The sequence below is a fragment of the Sordaria macrospora genome, chromosome 4, assembly GCF_033870435.1.
Source record: "Sordaria macrospora chromosome 4, complete sequence".
Lineage (NCBI taxonomy): Eukaryota > Fungi > Ascomycota > Sordariomycetes > Sordariales > Sordariaceae > Sordaria > Sordaria macrospora.
In genome coordinates this window covers 2,298,078-2,317,536 of record NC_089374.1, presented here as the reverse complement: position 1 = coordinate 2,317,536, position 19,459 = coordinate 2,298,078, and the positions used below count along the sequence as shown (strand labels likewise).

The 19,459-nt window shown below is 51.3% G+C and overlaps 4 protein-coding genes across 4 annotated transcripts; 3 read left to right on the top strand and 1 right to left on the bottom strand.

Moving 5' to 3' along the window:
* Positions 1-4,883: 4,883 nt before the first annotated feature.
* SMAC4_08877 (uncharacterized protein) lies at positions 4,884-5,393 on the top strand (the record flags this gene model as incomplete). The annotated part of the gene is made up of 1 exon (XM_003349126.1): positions 4,884-5,393. The coding sequence occupies one exon, from the start codon at positions 4,884-4,886 to the stop codon at positions 5,391-5,393; it is 510 nt and encodes a 169-aa protein (XP_003349174.1).
* A 79-nt stretch (positions 5,394-5,472) lies between these two features.
* SMAC4_08878 (uncharacterized protein) lies at positions 5,473-6,932 on the bottom strand. Its single transcript, XM_003349127.2, has 3 exons — positions 6,666-6,932; positions 6,222-6,505; positions 5,473-6,020 (listed from the first exon to the last, which is right to left on the bottom strand). The coding sequence occupies exons 1-3, from the start codon at positions 6,854-6,856 to the stop codon at positions 5,509-5,511; spliced, it is 987 nt and encodes a 328-aa protein (XP_003349175.2). The 5' UTR covers positions 6,857-6,932; the 3' UTR covers positions 5,473-5,508.
* A 377-nt stretch (positions 6,933-7,309) lies between these two features.
* Positions 7,310-8,918, top strand: SMAC4_08879 (uncharacterized protein). The gene is made up of 3 exons (XM_003349128.2): positions 7,310-7,705; positions 7,771-7,852; positions 7,925-8,918. Exons 1-3 carry the CDS (start codon positions 7,549-7,551, stop codon positions 8,616-8,618), a joined length of 933 nt encoding a protein of 310 aa, XP_003349176.1. The 5' UTR covers positions 7,310-7,548; the 3' UTR covers positions 8,619-8,918.
* Positions 8,919-13,612: 4,694 nt separating this feature from the next.
* SMAC4_08880 (uncharacterized protein) lies at positions 13,613-17,632 on the top strand (the record flags this gene model as incomplete). Its single annotated transcript, XM_003349129.2, has 1 exon — positions 13,613-17,632. Exon 1 carries the CDS (start codon positions 15,191-15,193, stop codon positions 17,630-17,632), a length of 2,442 nt encoding a protein of 813 aa, XP_003349177.1. The 5' UTR covers positions 13,613-15,190.
* Positions 17,633-19,459: the final 1,827 nt, after the last annotated feature.

Sequence of the window (19,459 nt, the reverse complement as noted above, 5' to 3'; positions counted from 1 at the left end):
ATTGAATTCCGTATCTAAACCTGGAAACTCTGGAAACAACCGCAGGCATGGAAGAGATGGTATCGTCAGCGCCCTTCAGCACAGTGATTACAGCACCTTTGGCGGCTTATCGTAATTCTTCACAATGCTGTCGTGCTGTCCCGAGACGAGCTGCCTTGTCCCATTGTATGATCTGGAGAAGAATTCCCTGATGGTATCTCTTTTGCATGTATCAATAACTGCACTGTAATTTCATCGAGCTGCATAACGACACTGACCTGGAAATATCGAAGTTATCGACTTTTTTTCTGAACCTCGAGCTGTTCATAGCTTTAGAGTGTGGTCTGATGGCAAAGGAGGATTGATTCCCGTTACCGCTGAACGCGCGCTTCGTTGTATACTCCCACTCATCTTGGACAAAGGCACGAAAGTCCTTCTGCTCGACCTTATCGAATCTGAGACCGGACTTAATCCTTATCCATCTCTCAAAAGCACTGTCCGCAAGAAATGCGCCACAGAACTTACCTATTAAGTGAGATTTAAGTGGTTTAAACAGTGGAGGAGAATGATCGCACGAATCTTACCATCTCCCCTAACCGCTTCTTCGATTTGGAAAGGCTCGGTAGATTTAACTTGATAACTAATGATGTCCTGTGATTAACTTGGCATGTTATGAGCTGAGCGTCGGGATTAGATCAGCTGGGTACCTACCACCGTCCCGCCTCCACAATCACAGACGATAAAAGTCTCACCAGCTTCAATCTCGGGGTACTCTCGCCGTTCGTGAAGCGTGCAGAGGGCTGCTGCCTCAGGCTCTTCGACCAGAATAAGCTTCGTATTCCCCATTAGCCTAGGTTTCTCAATGCCTGCTTTTTTTTCGCTGCATCCTTCAGTCTGGTACGCGCATAGTTGGGCCATATTGCTGGTACTGTGAGGGCTACCTTGAGCGGTAACTTTTCAACGTCAACTTGCTTCCCGATGTCTGTGAGAGAATGGTCCCACAGCTCTTTCAGAAACCGAGCAATTAGGTCGACAATGCCATCGCCCCCATATTGGCGATGATATTGCAGTGTTTCCCTTGCACTCGTAAGGTAAGATGATTTGCGGACATCTTCCTTGATATCAAACTCGTCAAGAAGCAGTAGCTCGAACCACCGGATTGGGTCGCTATCTTTAGGAACTAGATAACCCCATTTTTTTCGATTTGAGGTCAACTTGTGTCGGTATATGTACTTCGTCTAGTGACCTCGCGATCACCGACGGCCATCCTTTGACTTGCTGGATGTTTTCCGGATCGAAGGAGCACGCCCACGAGACGCCGGAATAACTGAGAATCGAATTAGCTAGGCAATCACGGGAAGACAACGGGGCCCATATCTCGGGATACTTTATGTTGTCCCAAAGTCGATTCCTGTGGCAATGTATTTGTCCTTGCCATCTTTGGCCAAGGGACCTTGCCCGGGAGCTTGGGATGAGGTCCCATACTGTTTCCACAGAGAGGTTCTGATTGTTCTGACAGAGCCGGTGAGTCTGGAGGTGATGGAGGATCGGAAGTGGATGATGAATTTGAAGAATCCGATGGAAACTGTGATGGACTCGGGGGCGGTAATGAATCCAGGGGCAGTTGTGAGCTTGGTTGTGATGGTGAAGCTGGAGACTGTGGTGGATTTGCACTTGTAAAGCGGGAGACTCCGTGGCGTCAGGAGTTCGCAACAAGTTTTCATCTTGAGGTAGGTTTAGTACGATCTGGGGCACGGGAGGAACACCAAGAGGCCTATCCAAGCCTTCCATGGATAGCCTGGCCGTCATCTCCTTGGTTTCAACGCTGTGATGATAATCGTTGGCAGTGCGTGTCGGAGTCGCTCCTAGATAAGAACACCATCATATGTGTCGATGTCAATGCCGATGTTCGATGTTTAAAAGCTGTGCAAAGCTGTGGTAGGCCGAAAGGTGAAGAGGAAAATATCAGAGGAACAACGGAAAGCGAATGCGGACAAGGCCAAGGACATTTTTATGTCAGCAATGGAGGTGTTCACTGCTGTGTTGAACATCGTGCTCGTTGTGGTCTCGATTGCGATACTGTGAACCTGGAAACGGTCAAGCTGATTTCATGTTGTCTTCTACTGTTAGTGAGTCAGCGGCCTGATATTAGTGCTTGGAGCGTTGTACGTACGGGAGGGAAACGTCTCTTATTGTCCCGGTCATTTCCACAATCTATACTATCTATGTCTTCCGAACTCCAGGCCGATGGGGTATATACAGTCAGATCTCCAATTAACGATCAAGTCGGTCATGCCAGTTCTGATCGTTAATCCCAGAATATCGTTAATCTGAGATGTGGGTCATTTTTACACGAAACAAGGCGGAGATTACTGGGAAAACCCGGAACATGGTCGCATTGTACCGAATAACAGTTTTCTATATTATTTGGCCTTAAAAGTGTTATTAACGTACAAATCTAGAGTGGCCTGCTTGGTTCCTGTCTTCTCTTTCAACTGCTGTTGAACTAAGACCTTCTATTGTTGCCTCAACACCGTCAACGCCTTCAAATCTACATCTTCATGTTGCTCCTCGAACTAAATGACTAGATTGACAGCTCGAAGCGCTTCTAATACTGTAATTGGCTGTGATTCGCGCTGCTCAGCTTCCTCCTCTGCATCTTGTTGGTCCACCTCTGTGAAAGCCTCAGCGATTTGTGTAAAGAAGTCCTCGGCTGTATCAAGCACTTCCTCTTCTGGGGGGTTGACAAAGTTGTGGATATCCATCACCTTCTTAATTCTCCCAGCTCTGACAAGCTCATCTGCAAGGCGTTGCATGTGAATGGCTTCATCTCAGTCACGAAGGCGACGTTCAGGACCATACACAGGTTCTAAAAGCTGTGACTTCTTCCAACAGTTGTCAATCGTCTCAACTGTGAGCTTATTCCTCCAAACGTCAATAATCCAGTGTACTGCATTCAAGACCGTAGTCTCTTTGACGGCATCTCTTCCATCCAGTGTAAGATTCATGTCACGAACTTATGAGGAACACGGGCCAACCAGGTCGCCGGGGCGGGACCAGCCACAGAAGGCTGGGCAGTGTAACCGTGACCCAGGATGCACAGACAGGGAAGGCTGATCAGTCCTACCAGGATGGTTCACTGATCAGGCAGCTAGTCAAGACAGGGCGCGCAGCTGCTCAAGGTGATCAGAACTGATCACCTCAACCACTGCGCGCAGGCACACCGTAGATAGACCTATGGGGCTCGACAAGAGCATCTGGAGACAGATATCTCGCAGAGGGCGAGCAGGTATAAACGGACTACGGGAGAACTCAGATTGTCAGATAGTTCGACAGTAGTCAATTGATCATTATCACCGAGACCAGTATCAACACGAGCATACTTGTTGTGAACTCTTTAGCTTCACCGAACGTCTTCTGATAGTGTTTACCTTCAGCTATCCCACTTAGGCAGATCAGACTGCCGTTCGTCACACCCAATCGGCTACGTCGCGTTGGTTGAGGAGGGGGTTCGCCTTCGCATACGAACGGATTTTCTGACGTTGAAGCTCGTTAATCGCATAACGACGCTGCTTCTCAGTAGGGAGCATAGTGTTGCGAAGAATGGTTTGAAAGGTGATGAACATTATAATAAAGGGTTGTGTGACGAACGGCAGTCTGATCTGCCTAAGTGGGATAGCTGAAGGTAAACACTATCAGAAGACGTTCGGTGAAGCTAAATAGTTCACAACAAGTATGCTCGTGTTGATACTAGTCTCGGTGATAATGATCAATTGACTACTGTCGAACTATCTGACAATCTGAGTTCTCCCGTAGTCCCTTTATACCTGCTCGCCCTCTGCGAGATATCTGTCTCCGGATGCTCTTGTCGAGCCCCATAGGTCTGTCTAATGCGCGCCTGCTCACTGGTGATGCTTCGCTCACTTGCTCACTTGCTCACTTCGTGAGCACCTGCTCACCCCGTGAGCGTCTGCTCGCCGTGAGCACTTCGTTCACCGTGAGCGTTCTGCATGCGTTCTCTGGTCCGTCCTGGCTTGGTGTGTGACACGGCCTGGCACGGCCTAACCCGTTTAGGCCGGTTGTGTTACCAAAGCCATGGTTGGTCCGTGTATCCTCATAAGTTTGTAACAGGTTGGCATTTGAGTCAACCCTTCCGATCAGAAAGAGAAACACTGCGCGAAATTTAGTAGGGTGCTGAGCTCCCTAGAGCTCCCAACTTTACAGTGGGGATAGGAAGTAATAAAATTTTAAACCTGTCAGGCCTCCCAGAGCTGTCAAACAGGTATATTGGATATAGCGATTTGTATGTGTTACGTAAACAGGAAATTGATCAATAATCGAGTAAGTCAGAAAAATTGTTATCACTATATATTAAACTAAGATTTGTCAAAATTTGATCGCTAAACCCAGAATATTATTATCCCTATAATCGTTAATTGGAGATCTGACTGTATATGTGACGACGTATTGTAGTGTTTTGAATGTATGTCGGGTAAAAGCCTTGGTCAAAGAGCCAAAGCATTACAGCTACACAGTAGGTAGTCATGTACCACTAGATTGCTTCGGATGTTATCATGGTAAAGACAATTTCCAATGGAGTTCGTAAATAGTGGCATTGAGCAAATGCCAACCGCGTTGATTCGTAATCTTGTCATTGGTGTTTAGGACTGATGAAGTCCAAAGTGGGGAGAAGGCATCCTGATAATATGGGACCAAGAGTTGCTGTACCTGCTTAGGTAAGCATCCATTCATGATGATGCCAGGATGCAGCTTCCTGTCTCTCAACCCTGAACAAACACACGACAACCGTGGACTCTTGACCTCACACCACCAACGACACGGCAATCTGTCACTTCCCAGTCAACGTCCAGGCCAATTCATACAACATATTTCCAACCTGAACAATGGCTCAAAAAGCGCGCAAAGACCGGGCCAAGTCCAACGAGACGACGCTCAAGAACCTGCACATCGGCTCCCTCACCGTCAACGGCATCTTCCTGCTCTCTCACTTCCTCTTCCGGTCGCGGTCGCTTCTGTTCTGGTTCATTCTCTCGATCCCGAGCTTCCTCTGCCAGTACACGCTCGAGAAGACGGGGCGGCCCAGCTATGACGCGTCCACCAAGGCGCTCAAGGCCTCGGGCGAGGACCTCGCCGCCCCTGGCCTGACCGAGTACATGTTCGACGTCGTCTGGGTCACCTGGGCGGCTGCCGTTCTCGTCACCCTTTTCGGCAACTGGGCCTGGATCTTCTGGACCATCGTCCCTGCTTATGGCCTCTACAAGGGCTTTGGCCTGATGGGTGCCGCCAAGTCGATGGCTGGGTTGGGCGGTATGGGCGCCGGCGCTGGCGGTGATGCTGCTGGTGCTGGCGCGGTTCCTGCTGGTAACAGGAAGCAGAGACGTGCTGCTGCTTAGACTGGGAAGCAGTATATCAGAGCTATCTATCCGTTTTTGGCGGTCTATATACCTCTATTCTACGTGGCTCCAACTCTTATCACCGACAATGCCGACAACTACCTCAACTACCTAACTACGCCTTATGCAACTCTCGCACCCTGGTCCACTCCTCAATAACCGCCGGATCAACACCCTTCACCAAAACATGAATATGCTCCAGCGCCCTCACGCTCTGCAATGCCACCCAGTTCTTGAACCACAAGACTTTCTCCTCGCCACCAGGGCCCAGCCGATCAACAAAGTACCGCTTCACGAAATCATCCACAATCTTGCGACTCTCAGGCGTCATATCACCCTTGTCATCATCCGTCGCAATGACGGTGCGCGTCCACACGACAATGTGGGTGATGCCCGGCTCGAACCCGTACGGCCAGTCATTCAGCAGGACGCAGTAGTCGGAGGGATCGGCAAAGGGGACGTCGGAGACGGGCGTGAAGGGCGGTCCGGCTCCCCAGGCTTTCGGTAACCGGTGGGCGAGCAGGTAGGCGGTCATGCTGCCGTATGAGGCTTTGGTCTCGGCTGTCCATTTCATGTAGCGCCGGAGGTCGGAGGGTTTGCGTTTGAGGACGGAGAGGTCATTGTTTTCTGTTGTTTGGTGGAAGCGATTATGGTTGGAAAGTCAGACATGGGCGGCTCAGAAAGGTTACGCGGGTGAGATGTGGCTTGTATCACGGGTAATGTGTGGATGGATGTATAGATGTAATAATTATAATGAGACGACAGTGATGATGATCATGATGAAAGATGACTAAAGACAGAAAGAAAAAAAGGAAAGGAAATCCCTACGGATAAGAGTTCGCAGCTCATCCCATGAGTGACACTTGAATTCCTCATCAGTCTGAGAGAGCACCCACTTGTCGACAGCCGTAAGAGGAAAGGGGCTTTGTTGGCTTTCGTCTACCGCGTTCACGTCCGGGTTCGGGTTCGGGTTCGGGTTCGGATCATTTGCCGGTGGCTGCTTGGATGGTAGCGCGGGGGCGTTGTCACCCATCTCAATCTGAGCTTTTCGTTCCCGCGTTTCACAACCGGGGATAGGATGATCGGAGGGCGATGTGGGGTATTTCGGTTGGCTTGTGATTTTGCAGATGTTGCTTCTGTGAGTTTTAACCGTTCACAAGGAAAGTTTGCACGTCATGAAGGCAATCGAAAAAGAGTCACTGATCGGTGATCGGACACTCGGTGGGCGGGAGCGGGGTTGGGAGTTTCTGGGCGCCGGGCGGTGGCTCTTACTTGTGACATCGGCGAGAGGTTGTAGCGAATGTACGACTTGTTCTTTGTTGTACCAACGTAGTAAAAGGGTGCGAGGAGGCAAACGGATAATCGTGAAATGAACGAGTTATAGTATCATTGTCTCGGAAATGTTTTCTGGGAATGGAGGCAATAACATGACGAAGTGAAATAACAACCATTTTGGACTTCATTGTTGATTGCGATCTCAGGGCGCTGTTTCCCTGTCATCCAAGTGTCGTGGAAGTGGGACTGCCGTGCCGTGATTCGGAGGGGTTTCCTCGGCCTCGGGACGGGAAGCTGAATGAATTCCATGTCAACAAAACATCCCCGGCGTTGTGACCGTCACCGCCTTCCTTAACAATTGAACGGGAAGGTGTTGGTCAATTCGGTGCAAATTGTTAGTAATTTAGGTGTTGTTACAGCAGTGTACAGGGCAGGAACTACCTGTTGTGGCACACTCTCACAGGGGGCAACTAGCACTCAGGTCGCGTTGAACGGCGGCACGGCAGAAACCGGTCTGGCCCGCAGCAGAATCGACCCACCCCTCAACACTCAACAACGGGACCTGGTCCGGGTGTCATAACCCAAAAGCCAAAACGCACCCCCTGTTTGATCCAGCCGAGTGGATTGGATCGATTTGGACCCCCGTTCTTGTGTCGCGTTTTTGCTGTTGGAGTCGAGAAGAGTGAGTGGCCTTTCACTACTATACTTGGGAAGAAAGTGGAATCCCTTTTTTTCTAACAAGAGGAGCACTCCGTCTTGCCTCACCGTCCTCCTCCTTCTTCTCCTCCTCCTCCTTCTTCTTCCCCTCCTTCCTTCTTCTTCTTCTTCTTCTTCTTCTTCCTCCTTCTTTTCACGACAAGAAGGAACAAAATCCTCCAAAATGGTTGAGGAATCGCTGCTCGAGCGCAAGTACTTTGACGGGATCTACATCCCCGCCGGCCTTTTGGTCTTCGGCACCGTCATCGTCAAGTCGGAATGGACTCTCTACGCCGCCCTTGCGGCCCTCGTCTTGGGCGCCATCAAGTATCTTAGGATGCGTATGTTACCTCTCTACTCCTTGAAATTGCTGAAATCGACGCGCGCGCTAACAGCTTCTACGCAGTCCCCAAGAAGGTCCTCAAGCCCGATGTCTTCCAGGAGTTCGAGCTCAAGGAGAAGACCGTCATCTCCCACAACGTCGCCATGTACGTGTTTTCGCCCCTAAACATCTGCTTCCCTCCTTATGGATGCGCGAAAACTAACAATCCTTTCAACAGCTACCGCTTCAAGCTCCCCACCCCCTCCGCCATCCTCGGCCTTCCCATCGGCCAACACATCTCCATCGGCGCCGCCATCGAGCAACCCGATGGTTCCACCAAGGAGATCGTGCGTTCCTACACGCCCATTTCGGGCGATCACCAGCCAGGCTACTTCGATCTGCTCATCAAGTCCTACCCGACCGGCAACATCTCCAAGCACATGGCCTCTCTGCAAGTCGGCCAGACGATCCGCGTCAAGGGCCCCAAGGGCGCCTTTGTCTACACCCCCAACATGGTGCGCCACTTCGGCATGGTCGCCGGCGGCACCGGCATCACGCCCATGCTGCAGGTGATCCGCGCCATCGTGCGCGGCCGCGCGGCCGGTGATCGCACCGAGGTCGATCTCATTTTTGCCAACGTCACTGCCCAGGATATCTTGCTCAAGGAGGATCTCGACGCGCTGGTGGCCGAGGACAAGGGCATTCGCGTGCATTACGTCCTGGATCGCCCGCCTGAGGGCTGGACCGGTGGTGTCGGCTACGTCACCCAGGAGATGGTGGAGAAGTTGCTGCCTAAGGCCGCGGAGGACGTCAAGATCCTGCTGTGCGGCCCGCCGCCCATGATCAGTGGGCTCAAGAAGGCGACGGAGGCGTTGGGCTTCAAGAAGGCTAGGCCGGTTAGCAAATTGGAGGATCAGGTGTTTGCTTTCTAAGCGCCTGCCTTTGTGTTCCTCTATCTGAACGACGCTTAGAGAAGGAGGAAGACGAAACAAGGGTGTAATGAGATGGGGTGTGGGAAAGGAAAAAAGGTTCGGTTAATTCGCGCCTTGAGAGGCTTGGCCTCGTAGCGCAGCAGCCGATACCGGAAGGACCAAAAGAAAGAAGAAAAGGACCTCGCGGAATTGTTCTGTTCTATGTACTAGACAGTTCGTGGGATGCCAGCTATATATCCCATATATAACTATAATATGCTCGATTTTGGGTACACCATTGATGTGTTTATTGCCCAGCAACGAGGTGTTCAGATGGTGTCAATCGGTTGCCAAGTCGTCATAAGAAAGATATGAACTGGCTGGTATGTACATAGCATGATCGCTCCAAGTACAACCAGATAGTCAGTCACACGGCAACGTTTCTCTCAACGACACAAACTTCATAAAAACTATCGATCACCGAGCATGCATTGGACCTTGCTCCATGCCTAGCTATTTACCAGCTAAGCAACTTCCCTCATAAGAGCAGAAAGTCTGTGATCTACTAACGTGGTCAGTAGGTACCCCGGTATCCTCTCTTTTCCAATCCCGTGTCTAACCGAGCGAGCAGCGATTTGTTTACTTTACAACCGATTTCCCCCTGAAAGAGTCCACGCCCCTTTGAACCTCAACGCCAAGAAACGCCACACAAGACAACCCTCACTCACCACGTCGTATGCTACATGTTACGGTGTCAAAGCAATGCTCAAAATCATGAGTACATTATCCCAGCTCCCAGTTCCCGTTCCAGGTGAGTTCTCCCCCCCGTCCCTGTTTCTGTCGTCGTCCCCATCGCCGTCGCCGTCCCAGAACCCCCCTGTCGTCGTCGTTGAGCAACATCACGCATCACCATCACCGCTATCATCTCCTCCAGGTCCTCAGGCTGTGTGAATAATCGGACCGCCTCTTTTTGGTGAGCTCACTGCCTGTGAAAGTCTCCCATTATTCACACAACCTAGTCCTCCAGCAGTTGCAGTCCCATTGGTGTGGTCAATGATACCTACCATCAAGGCTGGCTAGTAGATGGCATTTGCCTGGCAAAGTTTAAGTCTTCCGTGCCCACAAATGTTGTTTTAGCCCTCGAGTGTCCCGGCACTCAACCTCTGACTTCCGACCCGGCACCGGTGTTACGTTTCGAGTTTCGAAACCTCGGAACCCGGCCTTTCTATGGGGAAACCACCAAGGCGGGGGAGGGAGTTGGCGAAAACGGTGGCGGAAAGTTGGAAATGTTGACCGTCATCATACATTGTAGAAATCAGGACCGAGGTCCAAAACCACGCCGCCGGTATTGGAAATCGGTGATGCCACCCGTCAGGTGTAATTGTCGAGTGTCTTCCAAAGTACATGCGAGAAGTGACAAAACTTCTCAAGTGCCACTGCCAATCAATAGCGGGATGACATTCTCTCTTCACGACACACCATTTACCTCGGTGCTTTACTATAATCACCCCTTACTCGTATATCTATAGGGCATTCACCGGTCAGTTACTCAAGTAAATATCCAAGATTGAAGACTAGACAGATATCTCGGTAGGTACCTCTAGGTAGAGGTATCCAACCCGCTTCGTCTATCCAGCCATCTGAGGTCTAGTGTCCAACCTTTTTATACCATGCCCCCGAGCATAAGAAGGTGAACAACTTCCACGGGCATGACACGATACGACACTGCCTCGTCAACCATCAAGCTTGCTCGCCAGAGAAGATGACTTCTATCTCTGTTAACGACACACCGCGAGTACCTACTTCGCTTCAATCCATCACTTAAGTAGATGCACCCGAGGCCTGGTTGACTTCATGAGATCAACTTGTGGCAGATCTGCTGCAGTCCTGCCTACTTAACTATCAAGTCTCCCTATTCTTATCCCCTAACCCCCCACCCCCTTCCTTCCTACCACACACACACACACACACACACACATGCGCGCGCATACACGCATACACGCAGACTCCTACCACCCCCCAATGATGTTTGGACTGCAGACACCCAGGGGTTGAAACTGGGAAGGTGCAATGTGCGGTTAGCACTGAGGGGTATTTAACCTGGGTTCTGGGGTTTTCCCTTCGTCAGTTTCTTCTCCTAATCAGCCACCACCTTGGCCCAGAAATACCAGTCCAACCTGCAGCGAATTCAAAACCTGAAAGGTCTGAGAGAGGAAAAGAAGATCCTGATTAACTGGGAAATTCCCAAAAACGCGCGGTACTGCTGAAGCGTGATGATGACCATGAGAAATGAGGTCTTTGACAGAATCCGCATCATCGATCAAAGCGATGTTCGACTTTGAGCTGGTAATCATTTGGGGGGGAATGAGGTTTACCTACCTTACCTAATGGTAGTTCTGTCCCAACGTCACGTTCTGGAACAGTCCTGCGACTTGGACTGGCCGTGTTGCCAAAAACACCCACCGACGCCCAATCTCTGTGACTCCCACCCGCAGTTTAAAATACCCACAGCTGAGGGCTCATCCTTCTTCTCCTCACGTTCTAGGCAGTGTCGTGGCTATACATTAAGGTACTCAACCCTTCTGCAAAGCTGCTGTATTAGGTAGTTCACTCCTTCGACCCCCAACTAGGTAGGTAGGTGGTGGTACTGCCCTCCCTCTTCTCGCTGAATTCCTCTTCTTCCTGGCCTTCTTCTTGTCCAGTCCTTCTTCCTGCAAGCGCCCGTCTGATCAAGACGACGACATGGTTCGCAAGTGGAATGCTTCGCCTTGTTCTTGTTTTTCTACGCTCACGTTCGAACTGTGAGAACGTGCCTACAGACAGAGGCCAGACCTGACTACTGGCTGGAAGGTGTCTGATTAGTAGCTCACAAGTCAGCAACACCTCAAAACCTCAGCCAACAACCAGCCGGAGGTCAGAACGGAGATCAAAAGGTGGAGCGTGGAGCTTACACCGGCAGATTGGATGTCGGTTCCTCTGGAATTGGATGATGTCCATTGACAATGATGTGCATGTTCCATGTCGAAATAGGAAGATGGTCATGGTAAAAAAAGAACAGGCAGGCATTCCCGGGCCCCGGGCCCCTTCAAGTTACACCCCTCTTTTGAGGCTTATATATATAAATGCGAAGGCAAGCGGTAATGTGCTTTATAAGCCTGGCGACTGCTGGGCGAAGGCAATGAGGTAGTGTACATACTTGCGCAAATTGCGAACACTCCTCACTGCGAGGCCCTCACTGCGAGCTCGAGCTGGCAGAAACATGCCTATTCTGCTCACTGCTCCATGATGGTATAACCGCATATGATCTGGTCATGAAAGTTTACTCTGTGCGCATGTTCATTGCTTTTATATCAGTTGACGAGATAAGCTGGGGAAGTGATGGAAACCTGACCATGGTGGAAATGTGGGTGAGATCAAACCGATGTGCCTGGCATTTTGGTGCGTTAGCATGAGCGTTCTAGAAATACCTAGATAGATCCTTGGTATGTATAAGATTCCCTTTCTGCGCTTCTGATACATAGTGTGGACGGCCAGAATTCTGATGATGAAGAAACACTGTACACTACGGTGCGGCGATCCAGACAGCGTCTCGTCCATCTCAGTGTACAAAAAGGTTGAGATCCTTTCTTAAGTGTCTCGGTCTATTTGTCATGGGCGATACCGCCCTTGGAGGATTGGTATCAGTCTTGGCATTCGCAGTTGGCCTAGGCGTTCAGGGTCCGGGCAAGGGGTTCCAGGGTTACGAGTGGGAGCTATGTAAGAAGAAGTCCGATTTGAACCCCCTGGTTTGGATGAAGATGGATGGACGAAATCGTGAGTGAACGTCTTTAGACGCAGTTTTACAAGCCACGAACTTAGGTCCACTTGGGTGAAGTCTGGAGTCAAATTTCACATATTTCCGGATCGATCCGCTACGAAGTACATATAGGGGTACGGCTAGGTGCACGTTTGTTGATGGAAGCGTTCGTCGCCTGTGAACTTGCAAGTGCATACATGGCATGTGGATAGAGACGGCCCACGGCCCATGACGGTCCCGGTTCCGGTCCCTCAATCGGCGGGTATCGGATCCGGAACCCGTCCACAACACGCGTGTGCGGCGTGCGGGTGCGAATGATGAATGGCGCGCAGATAGATACAAGCCTCGCGGAGTGCAGTCAGACTCGCAGTGTGAGTTGCGTGGTGCGTGGTGTTACAGAAGCATGGCTGGCCGACAGGTACAGCACAAGTGGTCCCCGTTTCCGTTTCCAAGAAGGGGAAATCGAGGGCGGATGCAACGTCAGCATATGTACCCCTTTTTTGGCGTGCTCGTCTGCGTTGCAGCCAAAGGGGACAAAGGGAGGGAGCAAGCAGGTGGAGACTGGAGTACTTGTGTACTACGTCTATGTACCTACGTACACTCGCTACAGTAGCAGATTGCATATTCAAAAATACACGGAAAGCGCGAACAAGTCGCAAATGGGCTGTCAACTTGAACTGAATGGAAAAGGGGGTCATGCCATGGAAACCAATGTGGCATTGTCTCTCAGCATACAATCCATGGAACAGGAACTGTTGGGCTAGATCATGATAGTACATAGGTATCTTACATATTCGAACCTCAGCTGCTTCTCCAAGACTCCAAGAATCCACGATGGTTCATGGCAATTCCCGTTGCTTTCCAGAACTCCAGGTGCGTTGAGGTGGAGAGTGGAGTATCTGGCGGGATTGGATGGTCATGTCGATTGAGACTGGTGACAAGCACTTTATATACCTTAGGTTGCAGTCTGCAGTCTGCACTGCACTGCACTCACTGCACTGCACTCACTGCACTGCACTCACTGCACTGCACTCACTGCACTGCACTCACTGCACTGCACTCACTGCACTGCACTCACTGCACTGCACTCACTGCACTGCACTCACTGCACTGCACTCACTGCACTGCACTCACTGCACTGCACTCACTGCACTGAAGACATTGGGGCGGCAGCGACATGCGCATAGCATTGTATTTTGACAGTTGACAGAACGCTGACCGCTGGGTAACCTGACTAACAGATTTGATGTCGCTTGTGCATATAACATGTGCCAGAAGCTACGTGACACCTGATGGCCAGGGGATCTCCGCAATATCCAGACCCTGCTAGGTACCTAGCGATGGCGCCTGCTTGCAATCGGCGTTGCGTGCACTGGTGGGCAATTAAACTGGCCTGCCGAGCCAGACCAATTCGGGCCCATAAGCAGACAGACACCGAATCCACCTGAGCCACCTTCTCTGCCACCAAGCACCAATCATGCCCATCTGTTCCTGTCCTTAATCCACTGCATTCGCTTCAAGTTCGACCCTCACATTCTCACCCCATCCATTGTTCCAGTCTGTCTCTTCCCCTTTGCAGTTTGCACCCTGTCGGTTTTTGGCACCTGTCTTTTCACCCTTCAGGATTTCCTTTTTATCTCTTTGGATTGAACGCTTTCCCTCGCTTCCGTCAATCCTCTTCCTTTACTCCTATTTTCCCGTCCCTCCCCTCCTCTCCCCCTTCGGTCCTCCCTAGAACTTGGTCCTCTTTCGTTCCCGTGGCTATTCTTTTTCCCCCCCCCCCAATTGCCCATTGCGCAAGGAGAGAGACCGCTTCTTCAGTCTTCCACTTTTGGGGCCCCGTAGCCTTGCAAAAATCCCTTCAAGGTCTCGATCCACTCCGACCTTCTGGAGTGCCTCGCCCTTTTTTTTTTTGCAAGCTTTGCTCTTCCTTCGACAAACACTCGTTGCCAAGTACCGTCTTGCTAATTACACCCTATACAACCACTTCAATTCTTCCCCACGGGACGAAACGAACCCCCCGACAAGTCCGCAGACGGACCTTGCTAGCTTTCATCCCGACTGACAAGCCAAGTTCAAAGTCTCCGTTCTCGACTCGATCCCCCCCGGTTCGCTTCTTCTGCCACGGTGCGAAGATTACTACCACCTCGACCTTTTACTCGACATTCGCTTGAAGAGAGAAAGAGAAAAAGAGAGTCTACATATAAACGTCACGTTGGTCGATTACGATAGCGATATTTAATAGCTCTACACAAAATCTTCCTTTGTTCGGCTTCGACGACGCTAGGATCGATCCCCTTCCCCCACCCCGTATCGACCAACCCCTTTCGGCCCCCCTTGCCGCGAAGCAATTGTCTTTGCTCCAAAGAGACGAGAACAAACCCAATCCGGCCGCGGTCACCTTCGAGCTATCCTGGCTGCCTTGGCACTCGACTGTTTCTTTCTCTGAATCTGGCTTGCCCCCTTTGCTTCAGTTCTGTCGACGTCCGGTACTCCTGGCTCCGACAATACAAAACCGCGACACTTCGAATACCTTTTTGTTTCGGCAGCGTTGCGGAGGCACCACGGTGACAGATTTTAGACAAATCTGTCCGCGATCTCGCAACACCCTATATACTTACCCAGCAGTCATACTCTTCTCCTGAGTTTTGGCCGCATTTCCTGTACGACTACCGGTACATTCCATCGCGTATATTCTTCTCGGTCGTGCCTTTACCAGAGGCACGTTTAATCCTTCAAGACGGCGGTTCTACCTCACCTCAATCGGGACTCCTCTGTCCCGGCGCATTATCACGGGATGCAGGACTACTCAGGCCACCAGGGTGGGCACAACAGCCACAATGGCCACAACGGTCAGGGCCGCTTCGGTCATGCCTCCAAGCCTTCCAACAGCGACACCGGCTTCTCCCACGGCGCCTTTACTTCCAACATCTCCGGCTTCGCTGAAAGGCACCCCCGCCGCGGCAACATTCCTTCGATCAACACGCAGCCCATGCAGCAGCAGAACTCCCACCACAGCCACAACCACAATGGCCAAGATCTGACCAGCCCCGGTACCGCCTTTGACATGCAGTTCACTCCTTTGCTGCCCTCTACTCTTCTCGTCGGGAGCCCCTTTCAACCGGGCACCCCCTCTGGCTTCGCTAGCCCCCAGTTCCAGAGCATTTCTGCCTTCCAGCAGCAGCAACAGCAGCAGGTTTACCAGTCGCAGAACGGCGCCGCCAGCCCGGTCCAGCAGCACATCTCCCCCCAGATGTACCAGCCCATCGTTTCGCCCTCCGCTTACGGCGCGCCTCAGTTCTATGCCCCCCAGTCGCCCACGGCTTCGTACAACAACATGGCGCAGATGCAGATGCCTGTGCAGCCGCAGTCTCCGGTCAACATGGGCCCTGGCATGGTTACCGGCACCAGCCGTACCGTTTACCTGGGCAATATCCCCCCTGACACCTCTGCTGAGGAGATTCTTGGACACGTTCGCAGCGGTCAGATCGAGTCCGTGCGGTTGCTCCCGGACAAGAACTGCGCTTTCATTTCCTTCTTGGACGCGAGCTCCGCCACGCATTTCCACTCTGATGCCATCTTGAAAAAGCTCTGCATCAAGGGGCAGGATATCAAAATTGGCTGGGGCAAGCCTTCGCAGGTTCCTACCTCGGTCGCTCTCGCCGTTCAGCAGTCTGGAGCCTCTCGCAACGTCTACCTTGGTAACCTGTCTGAGGAGGTCACAGAGGAGGAGCTGCGCGAGGACCTTGGAAAGTTCGGTGCCATTGACACCGTCAAGATTGTCAAGGAGAAGAACATTGCCTTTGTGCACTTCTTGTCCATTGCCAATGCGATCAAGGCCGTCGCCCAGCTTCCCCAGGAGGCAAAGTGGGCGGCCCCGCGCCGTGTATACTACGGCAAGGACAGATGCGCCTACGTCTCCAAGACACAGCAGCAGAATGCCGCGCAGTACCTTGGCATCTCGCCGGGTTATGCGCACATGCTCAGTGGTGCGGATCGCGATTTGATTTCCAGCGCCCTTGCTCAGCAGTCGGTTGCTGCCGCCGCTGTCGCCACTACCGCTGGCGGTCTCAACAACCTAGGCAACCGCACCATCTACCTCGGCAACATCCACCCCGAGACTACCATTGAGGAGATCTGCAATGTCGTCCGCGGGGGTCTGTTGCATCACATTCGCTACATCCCCGACAAGCACATCTGCTTCGTCACCTTCATCGACCCCACTGCGGCCGCTTCCTTCTTCGCCTTGAGTAACCTTCAGGGCTTGATGATTCACAACCGCCGGCTGAAGATTGGTTGGGGCAAGCACTCCGGTGCCCTTCCACCTGCCATTGCTCTGGCTGTCAGCGGCGGCGCTTCTCGTAACGTCTACATCGGCAACCTCGACGAGACGTGGACCGAGGAGCGCTTGAGGCAGGACTTCTCCGAGTATGGCGAGATCGAGCTCGTCAACACGCTTCGCGAGAAGAGCTGCGCGTTTGTGAACTTCACCAACATCGCCAACGCCATTAAGGCTATCGAGGCTGTCCGTTCCAAGGAGGAGTACAGGAAGTTCAAGGTGAATTTTGGCAAGGACCGCTGTGGCAACCCGCCTCGTCAGATGCAGCAGCAGCAGCAGCAGCAGCAGCAGCAGAACAACCAGCAACAGCAGAACAACCAGGTCCCCTCGCCCCAGGTGAACGGTGCTAGCCAGAACGGCAATTCGCCTACTTCCAATGGCGCTCCCGGTCTCCCTGCCCTGTTCAGCCAGCACAACCCCTTGACCATGTACCTTAACCACGTCAGTCAGCAAGCTCAGCATCAGCAGCAGGTCCACCACCAGTCTCTTGCCCCTTACCAGGCCGCCCTTTTCGGCACCGCCTCGTCCTCTCCCAACGAGCAGCCCGGCATGAGCCTCGAGGTTCCCCAGGGTCCTTCCATGTCCGGCCACCAGCAGTCCGCCAGCATCTCGAACGTCAACGGCTTCATGTCCAACGGCTCTGGCGCTCCCACCATGAACGGCCTGCTTGCTCCCGGGCGTTCTTCGCACAACAGGGCTGTGAGCTTGCCCGTCCTTGCCCCCGGCTTTGAGAACGGCGGTACCAGCCCCAACAGCCTTCATGGTAGCAATGAGGGTAACGGCGAAAGTCAAAGGCGTGGCCACCAGTACCAGGCCAGTTACGGCGGTATGGGCACCGGGTTTGGTTTGGCCATTCAGGGAAACCTTAACCAGTGGGCTGAGGAGGAGGTCGCTAACTAAGATCTCTCTATCTCTGGTCTGGGCGTCAACTTAGATGTCCTACAAGAAAACAACTTTTGAAGCTTCTTGAATCGATCAGTAGGGTAATATAACGGAGGTGTTGTGGCTGTGTGTTGTTGCATTGGAAGAGAACTACATGATTAAACATTTGGGATCAGCGACAAAGGGATACAATAACAATGCAAATGGATAGGCGGGCGGGCGGTTTCAGTCCACAACTTGCAATGAATGAGCTAGGAGTGTGTGTGTATACGAAACGCGAGCCATTACGAAGGTTGGGGCCAGGAAGGAAGGAAGGGTTGGGATTGTTCTAGGGGAAAGAAAAAGAAGATTGAAATATGCTGTTGTAATTCTTTTTCCTTCCGTTTCATGTTTGGTCCTTTTTCTCAATTACTCGCTTCGTTGTTTATGTTTTGTTTTGTTTGGTTGAATTGGTTGAAGCGGAAGTGGAAGTGGGAGTCTATAATGAAGGAATTGTCACACGTTCACGCACCTCACGCCTCTCACAAAATTGTTTCTGCTGTTGCTTTCGAGGAGGCCATTTTGGTATCACCTTGTTATGATGCTTTGACGTGGGTGCCATTTGGTTATTTTTTTCGCACTTGTCCTTGACATTCTTGACGTTCTTGATTTATGTGTCTTTTTATGCTGTGGTTTATCATGCATGCTATTACTGCTTTTAACAGTCGATTTGGTTGATAGATGATCTTCGTCAGTTCGGGTTTTCCCTGGTCCTCTCTCTATCTTTCCTGGCACGCCCATCATCCTTTCTTATAAGAGATATCCCAAAGTCACCTAGACAGTTGTTCTTGAGGTTACTACAGCGTAGAGGTAGCTGTCGGATAGTTTCTATCTAGAGGCTAGAGGTAGCCTAGATGTAGAGTTGAGAGAGATGGGTAGGAGAGCAGTCTAGAAGAAGCTCAACAGCGGGTAAATGTTATAGGAGGTTTGTAGTAACTAGCAAATATGAAGGAGGTAACTGACCGACTAGGTTACAGGAGCACACAAAGTCGGAGTCGGGATGGATAAAGGATCATGTAACAAATAACAGTGAAAGAAAATACCAAATACTGACTTACCTGACTGGGCAAAAAGAGCACATATGGGTGACGGCACGGATGATGGATCATGCATGTAACAAGTAAGAAAGACACAGTAAGTACCTACCAAATACTGACCTGACCGGCTACCGTATGTCTAGACAAGGAAATCACGTACGCTCGAAATACGATTGATTGCAACTGAAGAATGACCGAACAAGAACTTTCTGAAATCTCTATGGTAGACTATGAATAACGTAAGCGCTTTGCAGAGAAGGCAGACAAAGTCCAGAGGTCTCCTAGGTATACCAGTTTCATCTGGCGGCGGCCGTCAACGAGTACACCCTCAATTATATCAGTGCTCCAAGCACGCTTGGTAAGCAATAAATTGAAAGAACAAGTTAGTTGTAAGATCGAGCTCGAATGGGACATCACAAGTCTGCCTAGGTAGGCGGGTGGGTATAGAACGCTTCCCCCTCCCCCCCCCCCCCCCCCCCCCCCCCCCCCTTTTCGTTATTTTCCTTCGTCGTGTCTCGATCTCACTCTGCAACTCTCAAGACACCATCCATCAACCAACTGAAGCAAGCGCAGAAAGGCAGATACCATAAGGTAGATACTAGATGTGGAAGTCAGAAGGTTTCAAGTCTCTTAAGGAAAGTGCAAGCAGTCTAGTCTTGGTGGTGTCAACCTCAACTGAACCCTTTAATTTTTTTTTTCCCCTCGATCTTGGTTGCATCTCTTGTATTCCTTTATGTCCGTCTCTGTCTGTGTCTGACTGTGACTGCGT